Source organism: Anomalospiza imberbis, chromosome 5 (assembly GCF_031753505.1).
Source record: "Anomalospiza imberbis isolate Cuckoo-Finch-1a 21T00152 chromosome 5, ASM3175350v1, whole genome shotgun sequence".
Lineage (NCBI taxonomy): Eukaryota > Metazoa > Chordata > Aves > Passeriformes > Viduidae > Anomalospiza > Anomalospiza imberbis.
Genome location: NC_089685.1, coordinates 53,554,969 through 53,573,677, shown reverse-complemented (window position 1 = coordinate 53,573,677; position 18,709 = coordinate 53,554,969). Strand labels below are relative to the sequence as shown.

General features: G+C 40.4%; 1 protein-coding gene across 1 annotated transcript in view; it reads right to left on the bottom strand.

Moving 5' to 3' along the window:
* Window positions 1-5,994: 5,994 nt before the first annotated feature.
* Window positions 5,995-18,709, bottom strand: part of PTN (pleiotrophin) — a 79,750-nt gene continuing 67,035 nt past the window's right edge. Inside the window, exon 5 of the mRNA XM_068190848.1 lies at window positions 5,995-12,688. Coding sequence (XP_068046949.1) covers window positions 12,636-12,688 — 53 coding nt within the window. The 3' untranslated portion in view covers window positions 5,995-12,635. The remainder of the gene's footprint in view (window positions 12,689-18,709) is intronic.

Below are 18,709 nucleotides of genomic sequence, written 5' to 3'. Positions count from 1 at the left end.
ACTTGCCAGGCAAAACTTCCTCCAAACTGTAAACAAAGCTTAAAAGTTCAGCTTACTTGTAGCTCATATTCTTTGCACACTTCACTATGAACCTGCTACAATTCTTATCCTGTGTTTATTAGTAATTTCTCATTTTGTCCTTTCCTCACACAGTAGATAGTGGCTATCCCTTTCTGTCACTGAGGTGGAATGACTGAAAATGACCAATCACATCCATGAATTGTCCAACTCTGTTCCCACAGCATTGTTGTAGTTCAATGTCAAAGACTTTCTTTTGAATAGAAAGTTGCTGGAAAGTTGTAGGAATGTCAGTTTAGTAGTTCCTAAATTACATGTTGGTTAGCAATACAAAAAGTCAGATTCTTATACACACAGTTGTTTCTTTTTCCATGGATAGGTACAGGGTGTCTCTGCATGTCTAAAGGCAGCTTCTTTTAGTTTAAAATCATTCCCACTTGACCTATCGCTATCTGTCTGCATAAAAAGTTATCCTCTCTCTTTTTTTATAAATCTACTCTAAGTATTAAAAGCACAAGGCAAATTCAGCACCCCAACCCTTCTGCTCTAACTCATGGATGTGGCCTTTCCAGATGAAATGGCTGGATTTGATGGTATAAAAGGTCTTTTCTAACCTCAATGATTCTCTGGTTCTCTGTGCTTAATTCTGTTTTTCCAAAGCTCTCTGACACTGGCTGACCCTCTGGATCAATAGCACGGCCAGCCAGCCAGCTGCAGCCCCAGGCCTGCTCTCCTTGGCGTTCACACCTCCCAGCTGGCACTGGCACAGTGAGCTAAATATGTGATTTTGTCCTGGCAGAGGCTCCCACACGCCAGGCATTTGGCTGAGGGCTCCTGTCAGTGCAGCTGCTGATATGGGAGCAGGGGGAAGAGCATCGGGCTGGCGACACCCGCCTCAAACAGAGAGCAAGTGAGGAACTGGGGTGTGCAGAAGAGGGGCCTCTGGGTTCTGGGATAACTGGATTTAAGTTTATGTAGCCCCTTTCAACTGAAGAATGGAAAAGGTGTCCAGATGAGCTTTGCACTGAGAAAAGTAGTTAAGGGACAGGTTTGAGGTCTCTCAGGACCTCAAACTGAGGAGTTTTAGGAGATGCTCAAACTCCTCAGGAGATGCTGATCGCCTTGTGGGACAAAGCCCTGAATCTGTCAGTGGGAAAAGCGAGATAAGGAGTGTGGTCCTGCAGAGCTATTCCCAAACCATCCCCATTCTCACTCCACGGCCCCTTCCTGTGCTCGCTTGTTTCCAGGAATTCGTGGCCAGCTGTTGAGAAATGCGGCTTCGCCCTGGTTCCCAGTGGGTCATGAACGGAGCGGGGGCTCCACATCCAGCCGCCGTTCGCCCAGGAACGGGAGCATCCCCTCGCACCTGCTGCGTGCCACGGAACTGGCCGGGGCACGGCTCGGCCTCCCTCCCTCCCTCAGCTGGGCCAAAGTGAACAAAAGCGGGGTCTTTTTCTCCCCTCTCCTCCATACCAAACCAGGGCCACGGAGGAGGCAGTGAGCTCTCCACTGTCGCCTCTCTCCCATTCTCCGGTCCCTCTCAGCTGCGCTATGGCAGTCCTTCCATCTGGCAGGGCAGTTTTGCACTGGGACTTCAGATAAATTCAGTCACTGCCACAATAGCTGGCTGTAGTCCACTTGCCTTTTACATATTCGGGTACCTGTATTCAGATCTGTTAAGACACTTTAGTTTTTAAATTCCTGAACACTTTTGAAGTGCTGCCTTCCAGTTTAGCAGCTTGCAACCTTATTGGAAGGGCAAACTACCAAGCAAAACTCCAGTCATCCTCAAACACTTCATTTCCCTAAGCTCCCTCAGCATCTAGCAAGGAAAGAGGCCCTTTGTGACATCTTTCAGATTTGCTAAACTAGCCCTCTAGTCTGAATCACCTTCTGAATGGACTTGTCATGCTCCATTGACTACAGAGGGAGCTTAAGGACAGCCTCTGAGATTAACCTCTGACCCCACACACAGGGGTGGTGGGTGCTGAGCACTGCCAAACTGCATGAAAGCCTCTGAATCAAAGGTGTTAGCTGGGAGTGTATCACTAAACTACAGCATAAATCACAATAATGGCTGTTACATCCTTGTTGTAACTGCTGCTAATAACATCAGCAAACAAAGTATATTTCTGGATTTAAGATTAGACTGTTTTTCATCTCCCTTGATGAAGCCTATAGAGACCTGTAGCATAAATGCTACAAAGTAGGAATGTGGCTGCCTTTTCCATTGCCTTTTTCTTACTCTGTTGTACCAGTTTATTGTGACTCTTATGTGAAAGGTTGCAGGGCACCCTGCACTGAAAGAAAATTGACTGGTCTTTTTTCTTTGCATGTAAGCAGATAGAGCAGTAGCTTATTTAGGGAGCTTTCCTGATAAGACAGCAAGCAGCAGTTGTGATAACCCAGGCCCAGTTCAAAATCAGCTACTTATAAAACAGTGTTTATCAGAGGGAGTGCATGTTTTGTCTCTGAGACACTCAGTTATACAGGGGGTGTGATGGACCCGTCAGCAAAGGAGGACAGCAGCAAAGAGAACAAACATGGCACTTCGTTCCCAGCTAAGGATAAATGGAGACCTGGTCTTGCCACCCCTTTTGGCACTGGGAAGTGTCCTGTTTAGTCAGTAGGACTATGTGCACAGCACTCATGTAAATTGTTACAGGACTGAGATATTACATATTTTAGGATCTTTGCACATTATATCATGAGTCTCAACACATTTTTCCATGCTGAAAATGGGCCAGTTCACATTTGGAATATATCCAAAATCAGGTCCTGAATTCAACATAAATCTTTTTTAGTATATCTTGTCAGATATACTAAATATATATGTGTGTGTGTGTGTGTGTGTATATATATAACCTATATCTTTTTATATGTCAGATATACTTGGCTTACCTTGCAGCCAGTTCCAGCAACCACCTAGGTAAACCTATATTTGGGACAGGTTTCTTCAGTGCCCCAGTCTGTGTCCCTTCTTGTGTCTTTTTCTAATACATGTACCCAGTTTTTTGTTGTGTTGATCTTTACACCAGGGATTCTATTCCCACTTTTCAAAACCACTTTTCCGCAGAACTTCTTCCCATATCTACTAGTCCCACTGAAGTTTTAAGACTATTTACAACAGCGACTCCATGTAATTGCAGATATCATGGACACCTTTCTTCTCAGGTAATCACTTAAACCCTGAATTCCAGGTGAGCTGCGTGAGTCCTAAGCCCAAAGAGAAAGTGAAGGAAAGGAAGAAAGCAAACAAGAAAGAAATTAAAAGAAAGGAAGGGAAAATGAAATAGGGATGATATTGCCATTTGTTACATCTCTTTGACTACCACCTCCACTGTAAATGCTTTGAGGAGGAATTGGAAGCTGCTTCACCCTTCCAGCTGGAGATTCCATTGCATCAAGCACACCCCCAGGCAGCCACTTCACCCTACTGAGCCCCACTGTGCACCCTGGAGCAGGACCCACTGCACTTGACCAAGGCTGAACATCTAGATCCCATGAGCATCTCTAGTGAATTGTAATGAGTAATAATTTTTTTTTTTAAATCAATGTAATAAAAAAGCTTTCAGCCAGAAAGCCCCCACATAATTATACAGGTGCAGAATGCTGTTAGTAGGAACAGTAGGGTTTTTTAAATTGTATATTGGGGGGAAAAATTCTGTATCTCAAAATGCAAGGGTATGCAAGTTAATTATCATTATGGAAAGATCTTTGCTTTTTCTCCGTTCCCAACATAAAACACTTTTCTCTTACTCTGCCTCCAGAAATTCCACTAATAAACACCAGTAATAAAAACTCCTAAATAGCTGTTAATTTAATGAAAAGAATCTTTTTAAGACAGATTTTTTGTGTGTGTGTTTTGGTCTTGCAAGGCTTTAGGTACTGAACAGAACAAAAAAAATTGTTACTGAACTTTTCAGATCGAAGATTTCATCTTTTGCACCTGTGGTAGAAAAGGTGTAAAGCAGCAAATGAAAAGTGTTAACTAAGAAAGCAGAGACTAAATAAACACAAACAAAAAACATTCTTTGCCAATGGAGACAATCATTTCAGTGATGAATGTGTAGCAACAAAGCCTTCTGTAGCACAGGGTACCCAGTAAGGATGGAGATATTTTTCTGTAAAAGATACTCTCTGTGTGTATGCATATTTATATTTAATGTCAAATCTCATTTGACCACAAATGTAATAATCTTTCTTTCAGAGATGCTCACAGTGAAGATTTTATAACAGAATTGTGTTTTACTACAAGATTACAGGGATTTTTTCTTCCATTTGAGTTTCACTGGATACAATTAGTACCAGCTAACTAAGAAAAACAGAGAGAATCTCATGTAGGCAAATTCCCATATCACTATAAGAGAAAATAATGGACAAAAACCTGGATTACTACTTTGTGAGAAGATTTCATCCTGAACATGAGGAGTTCATTTTGCAAAATTCTCTGTTCTCAATGAAAACCAGGCATTGCTGCATCATCTACAAGGCAAGGGATGAAAGGAGTGTGTCTCTGTGTCTGTGCAAGGGCCACTATCAGGCATTTGAGTTTTAATTAAAAGTCTTTCCTGTGCAAGGCCAGAGGGATGAAAAAGTGCAAAGGCTTTGAACTTCAGCTGTAGTATTGCACCAGATCAGCTCTGGGGTCTTAAAGGTCTCAAAGTGGCTTTGTGCTGCTAGAAGATACTTGCCTGCAGACATCTCACCCCACTCACCTGTGGCAGTCCTCCTTCCATCCAGACCCACCTGATGAACCACCATTCCCAAAAGTTTGGAGCACAAAGTGGTAGCAGAACTTCGGTCTCTTCTGCATGAAGTCCTCTCCCTTCATCTACTCCATACGTAACAAACCAAAAAGAGGCCATGTAATGACAGAGATGGCCTCCTAAGACCCTGTTCCAGGAAAGCAACCCAGCCAAAAAGAACGGGTGTAAAAGCTCTGTTCCATGTTTATAGCTCAATCAGCATCTGAGGACAGAGGTGGAAAGGACATGAGAAATCCAGAACTGCGTCTCCAGCATGATGGAGCTTAGGGAAGCTAACCATGACTTGACACACTCCTCAAGCAGCTCACATTTACTGACAGGATCAGATACCTCACATGGAAGTCCAAGAGCATCTTAAAAGTCTCTCACTACCCTGTAAGCTAAATATGCAACTAACTGCCAAGCAGCATATTAAAAAGGAATTAACATTTTTCTTTTGTAATTAAACAATACTGAGTACTTGCTCATCTTTCTAAGGATAGGATTCCTTCCTCAGTAAGTTTCTGAGTTCATTAGTGGTTTGAAGAATGTACTGTCAATTTCCATACCTTACAATACTTAATTTTCTTCCAAACAATTTTAGAAGCCTATCTCAATCTCCTCACCTTGTAAAAAATGTGAAGCATCTCCCTCTTTTGAAAACGACTGATGGAACATTTTTCATAGAGCAATTAATTAATTATTCTAAGATTTTAACTAATAGTTGGACACAGAAAAAATCCCAGAGAAATTGAAATGTAGCTTCTTTGTTCTACTCTTGAGTCTTAATCACCTCTCACCAAACACACACATTATAGTTGCTGTTAAACAGCTGAGCATGACTAGGCTGGGAATAAGGGTACCACTGCCTACCTGATAGTGTAATTTTTTTAAAAAATCAAACTCTTCATCTGTAATCCATCATTGTGTCAATATCACACAGGTTGAAATAACTGTATACTGAAACAAGCTGCTTAAAAGAACTGAAAAGTGCCAGGAAACTGGGACAAACATGCTTTAGTGGGCACAAACCAAAGAAATGTTTCCTGCTAGATTCGGACCGCTTTCTAAACATTAAAACTTCTTCTACATTTACAAATCTGTTTGTGTGACAAGCAACACCTACAGCCAACGAAAATTAGTATAATAAAGAGATACCATTATATACTTAGAATTAATTTAAGAAACTCCAGAAACAGTTTCCACAACCAAATGAGGACACCACGTGTCTGTGTATTAGTTTATTTAATTCCTTATCGCCACTAAGAGCAAGTAAATTACGCTGATACAATTGGTAAACATATACATTCGCTAGAACCCCCCAAAATCCCACAGAGCTAAGGGAAACATCAAGGGATGTTACAGGATTAATGCTTTCGTTCTACAATATGGATATATGGCTTTCATACAAGTTTTAAAAAATTGAAAAGGTAACACACTGCTAGCTTACAAAATCAATATACAAACTGGAAAAAAAAAGGAACAGGAAAAGAAAGTAACCCATAAGAAGATATCATATAGCACTGGTTTAATAGATATATACAGAATTAGAAATCCATTGAAAGTGATATTCAGGCTTTGTTATTTTGACTTTCATTTCTCCTTTCAGTTTACCACTCAAACTACAAGAATTAATATGATTTCTCGCTTACTTTTATTTTTCCATCTTATTTTACCCATTTTCCTCACTTTTTATTGGAAGAGAAAAAGACTTTCTTGTCTGTGTTTATATGTTCACACTTAACTGAAGCAGTTCGTCCACTTCAAAGCTTTGAACAAAGCCCTTGTATGTACTTGGTGTGACAGAAGAGAACACCACTGTGATAGTAAGTCCTTTTGGCCGTTTCATTGGCATGTGTTTTGCATTTCCCTTGGACACAGCTATCCTTAAACTGAAGTGCTTGCAAGTGGGAAGAAATCTAGCTCTTCGTCCTACTTGTGTATCCTCACTTAAACAACAGCACAGGACAAAAAGCTCTTTCATTTCAACCACAGCCTGAAAATGTGGCAGCACTGGTCGTGATTTACATTTGGACTTATGCATGCACCTTTCTAGAGTCTTCTTCCATATATGAATGCGTATATATATATATGTATATATGAATGTATATATATATATGCAGTATGCATGTGTGCATATTTAGAGAGCAGCTGTGTCTGATGCTGACATCTGCATTAGGTGGATTCTAGCTCCAGGTTGCAGCCTGTCTCTGCTTCAGTCCACCTCAGCAACCACAACACATTCTGGACCATCACAGCCATTTCCTTCAGCTGTAATAGTCTAGATGAACTACATGATTGTAATATGGGGAGTGCAATGAATGATCTAATGAGAAAAGTTAAATACGATCTTGTTGCCAGATAGATTAGAGTAAGGGAGTTCGAACAGCAAAATTAATTGAATGAAACTGGCTGTGGGTAAAACAGCCCTACAGAGGCTACCCTATTTTCCTAGCTTTCCATCACTGAATTCAGGGTTAAAGGTTTTGTACAGTCTTTAACTTTCAATGACCACCTGCAATGGGAATGCTTGTGCACCTCCATTTTTAGCTCATCAGTAAATCCAGTCTTTGGACATGTTTTCCATTTTGTTGCGTTTTTTTTTTTTTTTTTTAAGGTTTTTTTAAAAAAGGAGTCAAATCTGTAGGTACAGCTTTTACCTATACAACTCACTCACAAAGCCAAATGGTTTAAAGACTAGGAGATATTAACAGAGTTCTTTAGTCATCTGGGACTTCCAAGACATCCAAATTTAAATGGCAAACTGCAGAAAGGGCTGAAGTACAACCTCATCAATGAGATAATAATAGTTGAATATAGTTGAATTCTCATGCTCAGTTCAGAGTGATGAGGCCACAAGACAGACAGCCATTTGTGAAGAGTGGCAGAAAGGGGCCATTGGGAAAATTATTCGATTTCAGCATTGTTTAGTTTTGGTCCAAAAGCAAAGTTTGATGCTGCTATGAATGAGACTACCTACATCTTCTCCAAATCCAAACACCCTTGGGTGGAAGAGACTCTCTACATGCTCTACAGCTGCTCAGGCAAGTCTTTCACTATCCCTGAAACTCTATGCACCACAATAATTTGATGATAAAAGAGGACACATAAAGGATGCAAAGGATACAATTGCTTACCACTATTTATCTAGTGAAGTGGTTTTCTGTTTTCTGTGTTTTTTTGCTTGAAGGCAGACACTCCTGCATCAATGTCTCTAATTTTTGAGATGATCATTCGATCATTTATGTCCCCTGAGAAGCCATGACAAGGTCAAGTTATGAGGAAAGTTTTACCAGCAATCCATCCTCCCAGCAAATCCAGGGACTCTTTTTGCTCATTATCATACTTCCTTGTTCATTGTCATACAGTGATTAAAAACTTGCTACTGTGTCTTTTAATTTCAGAAGGATGCAGATGGAGGAGATTTATAGTATGGGCTTCCTGGGGCTGTTTTGCAACAATCCAGGAAGAAATGGAAAATACAGTCTCAAGGATGAGGAAAGATCAGCAACATCCACAGAAGAATGACTGAGAAATAGAGTGCCTTACCAGAATTGACGGAATAAATGCTATCAAAATTATGGATAAGTATAGGAAGGCAGGCAACAGCTATAATCTGTCTCTGCAAAGGAGAGAACTCAGTCTCAACTTCAGAGAAGTGCTGTCCAAGAGAATTAAAACTGACTGAATACAAGACACCTACCCCCACTGGCATAATTTCCCCTTAGTAGGATTTGAGAGACATGAAATGTCTCCCAAATGGGAAACATTTTTCATGTGGAGACATGAAATCCCACTGCTGTGGGATATCAAAATGGTTTCCACCTCACCAATATATTGCTTTAGGAAAGTGGTGAGTTTACATTGTTAATGTTGCTGCAGTTCCTAGACTTGAGGGAAAAATACGTTGTTGTCTCACCCTCAACATTGACATTAGCCTGTACACTATTTTCTCCTTTTGACTTTGTCTCCACTTGAACACTTTCTTTTGAGGCTGAAGTGGACTTTATTTCTCTGTAACACTTTACATTTGATTCATTTTAATTAAGGCACAAATACGGGATAGCATAAAAACAAATGTGCCAACCAGTAGTTCTGCCTTCTGCATGTAAGGAACAGGAAATACAAATTTGTATAAAATGGTCCTGACTTCCTGTCTCTTCTCAACCAACTCTCCAAAGCTGCCTGTTTATACATTGTGTAATTGTTATTCTTTCATTTCTTTCTTGCATTGGAATTAGAAGATGAAAATCAGTAAATTACAATTTATTATCTACCTGCATGTACAACAAACATTTTCCCTTCCTGGAGCCTTGCCCAGAAGTTTTGCTGCACTTAACAGACTGTTAAATAGGCCAGGCTGACAAGCAATGACTCTCATTCACTATGGGAATTTCTGTCAGAAGACATATCTAAGTCAGAAAATGTCCCAGTCCTCAAATACTGTTTTAAATCAAGATATAGACAGGCTTAACTGAAAGCAGCATTGCCTCAGCTTAGTTAGAGAAAGGGAAGGAAGATATACCCAAATACACCCAAATATATTCAGGTTTAAACTCACTGGAGTCCAGAATCTGGATGCAGATTCATCCATAGCTGATGCTCAGCAACTCACCCATCTCTTTTATAATAGATTTAAGTGCTCAGAAAAAGGCTGTCATTTGGGGGATTTTTATCACCTCCCCATACTCCATTACAGCTGTAGCAAATGAAGATGTAAACCACCCCTCAAGAGGGACATTCATGAAGGAAATTTCTGTCCATTAAACTAGGTAAGCAACACATCTATACTAAGCCATTTTTTATTGTAATAGGATAGCACCAAGAGGGTAAACACGTTTTTCATCTGAAGTAGCTGCTCCCACAGCACTGTCAGACCAGCTTGGCCTCCCAAAGCAGGGAGGGTAGAAGATTAGAAAGCAAATATGGAGAAGTTTCAGAATGACTGAAGGAGAAACTGATCAAGATGGGTGGGAAGAGGTTTTGTTCAGAATCTTGCCTTTTGCTTTCTTGATAATGTCACTAGTGAAACAAGGGCTCCTTTTAGGTACTGCAAGACTCCTTTTAGAGCTGACCTGACTGACCTATTCAATCTTCCTCTGTGTTCTGCCATAAATTACTTTATCACCTCCTGCATAGCTAGACTTTCCACTGAATGTTTTCTTCTGGCTTATTGGAATTTTTCTTCATTTTAGGTTTATAAACTATTATTCCAATTGCTGTCAACAATAAGATGCCAATATAGATCCAAACATATGTGGATGAGTTGTACATAAGAAATGTTCTCCTATTTCACACCCTTTGCTGAATTTTCTTCTGGTCCTAACATGATATTTTTGGTTTGTTTCCTTGTTTTCTATAAACTCTCTCCATGAAGGCCCTATGCCACCACAGGAACCTGACTGGCTTCCTTCAAAATCTATTAGGAATGTTCCTTGAACAAGCCAGATGGGCAGTTAAACGAAAGGACCACGAGGCGTCAGAGGAAACACAGGGGAATTTATTTTCTTTATACTCACGGAAGTGGAAATAAGAAGTCACATCTAAGGTTTGCTAAAGAACAATCAAAGTGGTGGTCTCAACATCATTCCCAGTTCCTGCCAGCTCCCTATGAAACATGGACTAGATTAACCAGTGTGAAACAATGGTGCAACAGTGTTGGCACTCAAAGTTGAGCCACTTCAAGTGAACTGATGCAGCATGTAGACAGACAAACCTTTGGTGAGTGAAAAAAAGTTTCCTTCTCCTTTTGCTTTCAACCAGACCTACCAAACCATTAGTTTAAGTCTGAGGCACAAGCACAGGTAGACCTGATTAGACCATGAACAAACCAAATAGCACCCAGAACCACCTAAATATGAGCCTTTATGATTTTAGATTTGGTCATTGCACCTCCACCATGTGTGGGGGACTTTTTTAACTATAGCACAGACTCAGATATGTCTAACAGCATGGTCAAAATAACAAGGACATCAACACAGACTGCAAAACACACCCAAGGAATCTGGGAAATAATTGTGAGGCTAGTGTACCTTAAGCTAAGTGCAGCCTTGGCTAGGAGGCTTCAGGAGTGTTTGGGAACAGAAGCACTTGCCTCACCGTGAGTCCAGATCAGTTGTACCCTCCGCATGAGAAATAGAGGGCAAGCTCTACAATTGTTACAACTTTCTTCGCATAGAAAAGGGGAGTGATGTTAGTATGAAAAAAAAAAAAAAAAAAGACTCTGCTTGTCTACAAGCTAATCCCAAGAGAGAAATGTGATTTACTCAGATGAACACAGCCTGCTGCAGCTTCACTGAACTCAGTGGGTACCATGCAGGAGTACAGGGGAGACTATTCCTCTTGACCAGCAGGCAAGCCTGCAGCCTACACAAATGGCAAAGCTTATTTCTTCCTGTTGAATTTTAGGATTTAGAATTCCGAAGCAATGAATTTTAACTTAATTTGGGCACTGAAAACCCTTATATTTCCTCTAAAAATTTTGGTCTGCTTGTTGTCAGCTTTTTAAACAACCCTTTACATTGAGACAGACCAGCCATTTGTCAGATCTTTTTTCTACTTTGTGACTTCCCTCAGGATTCAGAATCATTTAAATTAGGTAAAACTGAACAAACTGAAAAACAGCTGGTTGTAATTTTTCTCTTTTTTCCCCTGCAGACTATATTTTAAAAAAATCACAACTAATTTTATGTCGACTGAGTTTTCCCAAGGTCTTTTGCTTATATAAAAAATGGAAGAAAACAAAATATACTGGTTTTGTATTTCCCTTCTGTTTTACTAAAAGATAAACCAAAAATTATTTCATTCCTATTGGCTTCAGGTCCCACAAGTTGTCCTGTTTTTGGTCAAAAATATGAACTACCTCTAGTGGTTTCCTAACAGATTTCTCCTTTTATTTCCCACCAGATATACTATTTTTTAACCAGCTATAATTAAGATCAACAGGAATATTGCCACTGATACAAAAGAGAGCTGGGTTAGGCAGAATCGCAGCAATTTCAACTAGATCTTTTATGAAAATTATTTTCCCCCTTCTGTCAAAATGAACAAATAAAATACAGCATTTTTCAGCTTTGATAGGTGAAATGGAGGACACTACCATCCACCAACACTGATATGCTGAAAAGTGGAAAGTTTTGTCATCAGTCCACTTTGAAAAATCATTGCTAGAAAATCATGAAAAATTAGGACTCTTTTATGTCCAGTTGTTGAAAGATTTTAGATTTACTGCCAGCATTCAAAATATAGTTAAGGAAAGGAGTGTTACTGGTTTTTACCTGTAGATGGTGACATGTTGGAATTAACATAAAGCACACATCCAAGAAGATCTCATACTTGTAAATACTCAACAAAATGCCCCCATCCTTTCCTTAAACAAACAGTTTCATACAGTTATGCAGATGTAATCAGATATTAAGAAACAGGCCTCAATTTTTCAGATATAAGGTCCCAAAATGAAATATAAATGCATCCAGCCAGAGTGCTATGTTCACACAGGGTACCACTGGCTTCAGCAGAGCCCCATACAGACTCAGGTTCTGCTTGCATGGACTAATTACCAGATTGAGACTTATGGCAGGACTTGATTAAAAAAAATTAAAAACCCCTATATTGTTCAATATACAATAGACATAATTTTCTAAATGAGTTTGGAGTCCTTTATTACAGGCCTCTAAAAATTGTTGTTAGGATTATACATTAAAAATACTAAAGTAATAAAAAAAGGATTTTTTTCTGTGTTTGCTTTTTTCCTTCTATGGTAACATTAAGCTATAAATAATTTTAGGATAAAATGCCTAGGTATAAATGGAACTGTTAACTGATCATGTTTGCTGATGTCCCTTTCTCACATTGCCCAAGTTGACTCCATTAATCCAGCATCTTCTCTTGTTTCTTGCCTTCCTTTTTCTTCTTCTTGGATTCTGTCAAGATATAACAAAAACAATAAAAAATTAGTGTCTAGCAGGCACTGCAATAAATTTCATTTAACACACGTGGAACTTCCCCTTTTTTTTTCCCTCCATGCACCTAAGAATTGTCTCCCCATTTTGATCAAAGGCAGGGAAAAGAGAAGGAAAAGAAGAAAAATAACAGAAAGGGTCGCAGAAGTAGAGAAGGTGGAGAGGGAGTTGCATGTTCAGTTCAGAACCCTCCCTATCTGAGGGGCTGACCCTGTTTGGCATGCAAAGCATTGTCTCAGGAACTTGCTTGGAAAATAAGAAAACAGCAGGCATCTCCTGGAGAAACCGGGTCACGGCTCAGTGGAGAGCTGGAAGAAAGCATTGCACACACTACCCACACATATACCCTTCCCCTGCTTCCTTTCTGTCTCATTGTGAGCCTTTGGCTTTCTCTGAATGTGAGAGCAGCTCCAGAGCATGAGGAGAAAGCTCTCTTGTTTCTCCAGCTCCTCCACTGCCAACCCTTCCCCGTTCCCCTGGGACAGACACCTATGTGCACTCGAGAGGCAATGGGAGCTTGGCCTGGGGTCCTGGGAGCACAGCTTGTCCAGCCAGCTGAGACTGATGGGATGAGCAAAGGACTAAGGAGACCTGCTTCTCTAATTAATTTGGGGTAAATAAGGGAAGGATGGGAAGGCACAAGTGAAAATTTGTGTGTTGTACTTCCACCTGCAGAAACTTTCACTGTACTCTAGGGTAGTGTGGTATTCGACAGGTAAAGGAAATTCACAGAGGGACCTTGGAAATTAAAACAAATTAAGAGGATTATGTACTCTTGTGTCACATGTCACCTTGTAATGGGGAAAATAACAGCTCTCACTGGGAACATGAGTAAATCCCTATTGATACCAGCACAAAACAGCACAACAGGTATCACAGAGAGATGGAAACAGAGCTTCTATGAAGCATCTTCCCTGGAACCAGAACAGCATGCAAGCAGAACCCAGTTTGCCTTAACCCAGATTTCATTAATCAAACCAAGCAAAACTATCAAAGAATCATAGAATATGCTGAGTTAGAAGGGATCCAGAAGGATCACTGAGTCCAACTCTTGGCCCTGCACAGGACCACCCAAAAAATCGCACCATGTTGCCTGAGAGGGCTGTCCAAGCACTTCTTGAACTCTGCCAATCTTGCTGCCATGAACACCACCTCTGGCTAAATAACAACTATCACCTTGAATGAGAAGAAAAGCACTTAGCCTTTAAGGTGGAACTGTTATTTGTGAATATGATTCTTTTCCCTCTGACTCATTTACATAATGAGTCAGTTTAGGAATCTTCAGTTGTGGTAAAAAGAGCTTGTTTTCATTAAAGCCAAGGCAACTACACTGACTTCTTTCAGGTATGGATAGGGCTAGGTACCTCCAGCAGAAGGCAAATTTAGGCTACCACATTTCTCTGATGGTTATTTTTCCTTTTTTCTAGTGTTTCAAACCAACATTTTTTTCATCACCTGTTATAACAAAACAAAAATTACTTCCAATAATCCTTTAGTCAAAGCAAAACATAATACTTATTTAGTCATATAACCTGCTCTAAAATCTCTTTCCCTTAAAAACTTTGCTTAAATCTCAAAGGGATAATGATAATTTAAATTCAAAGAGATAATTTAAAAGAAGTTTTTTTTTTTTTTAATTTGAAAACGAATTCCCTCCCCCAACTTTTGCATGTGTGCGTGTTCTTGCCTGTGTGTCTGAATGTCTGTAGTCTGGAGCAATTCACAGAATCTGACACTATTTCATAACTTGTCATTAGAAAAAGCAATCTTTCATTGACTTAGTATCTAATTTGCTTTCAGCTACAGCTTTCCCTCCACCCCTGCAAATTTTCTGTATCCCCCCTTAATCTCTTTTGCCCACATCCTCCACTTCCTCTAATTTTGCCACTCTATAAGACTGACCCTCCTGGATTCTGTACTGATTGCACTCTCCCTTACACATTTTATTCCCCACATAACACCACTTTCTCTGAAAGAAACAGTGGCATTTTATCAATCAGACTGGCACTGGAATCTGCAAAATTTATTTCAACCCAGCGCAGGCAGCAGGGTGCTATGCAGACTTGAACCAGATTCACTAACAGCAAAGGAGACATATAAATGCAGGCAGACTGCTAACAGGACTCGGCTGAGGAGTCCAGGAGAAGACTGTGGTCTAGAGTCATGTGAATGCACCAGCTCCCCATCCTCACTTGACCTGAGGTACCACACAACCCACTGTTTATTCATTTGCACTTAATGCCTGTGGGTCCACATCTCTTCCTTTCTCAATTCCTCCCCTTTGTCTACCTTGTAGTAATTTGCACATCATCCAAGCTGCCGTCTACCTCCAAAGACAAGTGACTCTGCTTTGGGCCTCAGCATAGTAAAACTGTCCTGTGAGTACTTTCAATGAGGGAGGAATTCCTCCCTCATTAAAAGTACTCACATCACTACAGCTTCACCTTTCAGACAGGTAATCTGGATTGATGCACTGCATATTTGCTCCATGAAATGACATGCATACACACAATTGTGGGAGTATTAGGAAAAAAAGAAAAAAAGAAAAAAAGGAAAGTGCCCAGCCCTTAGGCTCTTTTATAATTGCCACCACAGACACCAATACCCATGTGCTGACCCATGAAAATGTTGATGTTCATATGTTCATGCACAAGTCTGTTCACAGCTACACTCCACCTGTTTTGATTATGATCAGGCTGTGGTATGTCCATGGCTAACAATGTATAAAGTTGCTTCAAAATGCATTCTGCTTATGTTTTTTTCATTTCTCTACATATTCTTTGCATTTGTGTCATTCAGGCTTTTATTGTCCTCACCTTTGCTCACCCTATGCTACGATATCCACTTTTATGACAAGCTGCTGGGTCACAGCCACACTGGGAACCACATCACCCTGATCACCCTGCCAGTGCTACCCGCCCCAGAGTATCCAGGAATGACTGAAAGGGTCACCATGCTGAAAAGGCTGACAAGTTCAGAGAACAATGAGAGTTATCTGCCAGCTCATCAGTCCCAAACCCCAGCATCAGCTGCAGCCACCTGCCAGTTAAGTGAGGGAAAGATCCCCTAGGTACACTGTCCAACAGTCCCCTTCAGTTTCATGTTCCACATATGAAAATGATCAAAATTCAATTCAAGTTAGCACAGATTGAATGTTAAGACCTTCAGTTCAGCCATTTCCTACTAGGCATCTTAACGTGGTCCCATCAGAAATTAAGTGACTAAGCAGAGCCCACTGAGACAGCCTTTCTGATGGAGAAGCCACAAAGCTGATTCCACATCTTCCTGGCACTGCAAAGCAGCACGAGCCCAGCAACACTCACCACTGAGTCAGAGGGAAGCAGGAAAAGCTGCCCAGTAAGCAGGGACTGTTCTGAGCAGAACCCTGCCATTTTCAGGAGCTTTGGGCTTACAGCAGCCTCCTTCACCTCACCCACCCCACTGAGTGCAGTATTTCCACAGGCAGAGCCACAGAGCTGTCTACCAGCTGTCCTTTGCCTTCAGGGAATGTGTTTGCTGCAGACAAGTGCCTCCAAAAATACAGAGAGACATTATGGTAAAAAACCTTAACCAGATGAAACTCAGGTTCACACCAGCCCACACAGAATTTGAATCTAAATCTACTCACTGCCCTATTTGCTTTCAAGTCAGGTGGCCCACTTGTGCTAGACATCAGTTGGCAGTATCTTTATGAGCTATCTGTGGTAGAATTCAGGGTCCAGAGAGGCAGAAGCAAAGCAAAAAGAAGGATGATAATCCTGGATTTCAGAAGAGCAGATTTTGGTTAGTTCAGGCTAAATACCCTGTTTGCTCAGCCAGGCTAAATATCCTGGACCAGAGCGCACGCAAAGATCAAATTCCAAATGCCTGATAGACCCTGCAGTGTGCAACCACCAAGCATTGCACAGCCACTCTGCTCCCCTCCTGGAACCACTGCATCTCCAGCAAAATCAAAACCAAACAGCCCTGTGTCAATGCACAGGCACTGGATAATCTAATCCTTAATCACCAGAAAAACCCTACGAATTGTTGCAGGACTTAGAATTATTTACAGGATTAAAAACTGGTCATGGACTAGCACTGGACCCACTTTCTGTGGGCCCAAGATGACCAGTAACAAAAATTTCAGTCAGGGTCTTAGAGAGTAAACAAGTTAATTTGATTAGCAGAACTTTCTCTATGCAATCTGGAATCGCAGCAGTCCTCTTTAAACAGTCATCTTTATTCCAGAGTCTCATTCTTACTATGCAAGCAGCAAATGAAAGTAATTCAGTTGAGCAGGAGCCACACACCATTTGAAGCCACTCTTAATGTATAATGCACAAAAGGGAGATAATTACATTTTAATGGAAGTCAAGCTTTGTAAACCAAGATTTGCAGGTCTTCATTTTCATTTGTTGAAAAGAAGGTAACAATTCACTCATGGCACTGCTGAACTTCTGTGCATAAAAATCAAGCAGTATACCCAAAAGCAATATAAATCATTCAAAATAGCAAAAGCTGTGCTGATAGAAGTTTAGGGTAAAAAAATTCCACATCAGATACAACGTTCAGGGTACAATTTTCCCAGGGCCTAGCACTCAGTCTTACCAAGCTCAGAGGAAGGCATGTTTTAAAAAGGCCTCTCTACCTCTCAATTGCAGCAAATTTTCCAAAGCACAAGGTTTCTATAATGGTAAAGGGCAATAGTGCCAAGGGGTGCATGGAGCGTCTGAATTTTGGGGATGAAATGCCTGTCCCTGTGGAATGGAGAAGTCTTAACTTTGGTATAATCAAGGATTTTATACCTTGGCACAAAAAAATCTCACCTTACAGAGATTCACACTCCTGTCTAGGAACAGAAACTGTATTATTTTGTGATTTCCAGGACTGTAAAAACAAGTACCTAGATTTCTGCAAATCCTTTAAAGGTAGTATTTCTTTTTCTTGTAGAGGAAGAGAATTTTTCATGGCTATCTAAACCCTTTTCTTCCTTTTTTCCTGTACTATATACAGCATTTATAAATTCCAAATGGTTTAAGAAGGAAAAACTATATTATGATAGCAACTTTGCTCCCTAATGAATTCTTCTGAAAAACCTCTTTGAGAAACACAGTTCTACTGGATGGAGGAAAAAAAGCAATAATCCACCAGCTGAACAGCAGCAGAAGGCACCCCTCCAATCAATCAATGACCCTGATTAACTTTTACTTCATTAACAGATTACAATTGACTGCATCCCTTATATTTTAGCCTGTGCTCCTTACCAGCTTTCTCTAGTTATCTGTGTTCCTCAATTTCTTCACACTTGTGCTCACTCCTCTCCATCAGGTTTTGTTCTGCTTCTCACTTTGTTAAAGTTTTGTTTAGGATAGACTTTCATTTGTTCCCAGCTGAACACAAGAATGACTTGATTTAGACCTAAAGGCTGCAGCTGCCCCATTTAAGTCACAAAGTCATGCTGAAAAAGTGTGTTAGGAATGGGGAATAGCCAGATTTACATTTGTAACAAAAACTAACATATCTGACAAAGGAATGGAATCAAGTCACCACTCACAGAAAATGTGTCAATTTTTCTTTCTCATTGGGACTGCAAGAAGAAATAAATGTATGGGAAAATAATTCAATTTGTTGTAAAATGAGCCACAAAACTCTGAAATTATCTTAGTCAGAAGCCATTTCTTCAATCCGACATACTGATGTAAGACCTTTAAACCCTTTCCTTTAACATCCCAACTTAAACCAGTCAGGAATTACAGGGAGCTTTTATTTAAGAGATAATTTGCTGAAACCAAGGATTTTCATCAGAAAGGTTTCCCTTTGATGATTTTCTTCCTTCAAATATTTGGGAGAAAACGTTTCAAAACCGCCTATGCAGAGGCACTCAAAAGACCACAAAGACACACGCAATGTCTGACTTTGTTCAATGGCCTAATAGCCCGAAGGCAAAGAACATGAAAGTTTCATCTCATTTGCTTTACATCTAGCTTAGCCCTTAAGATG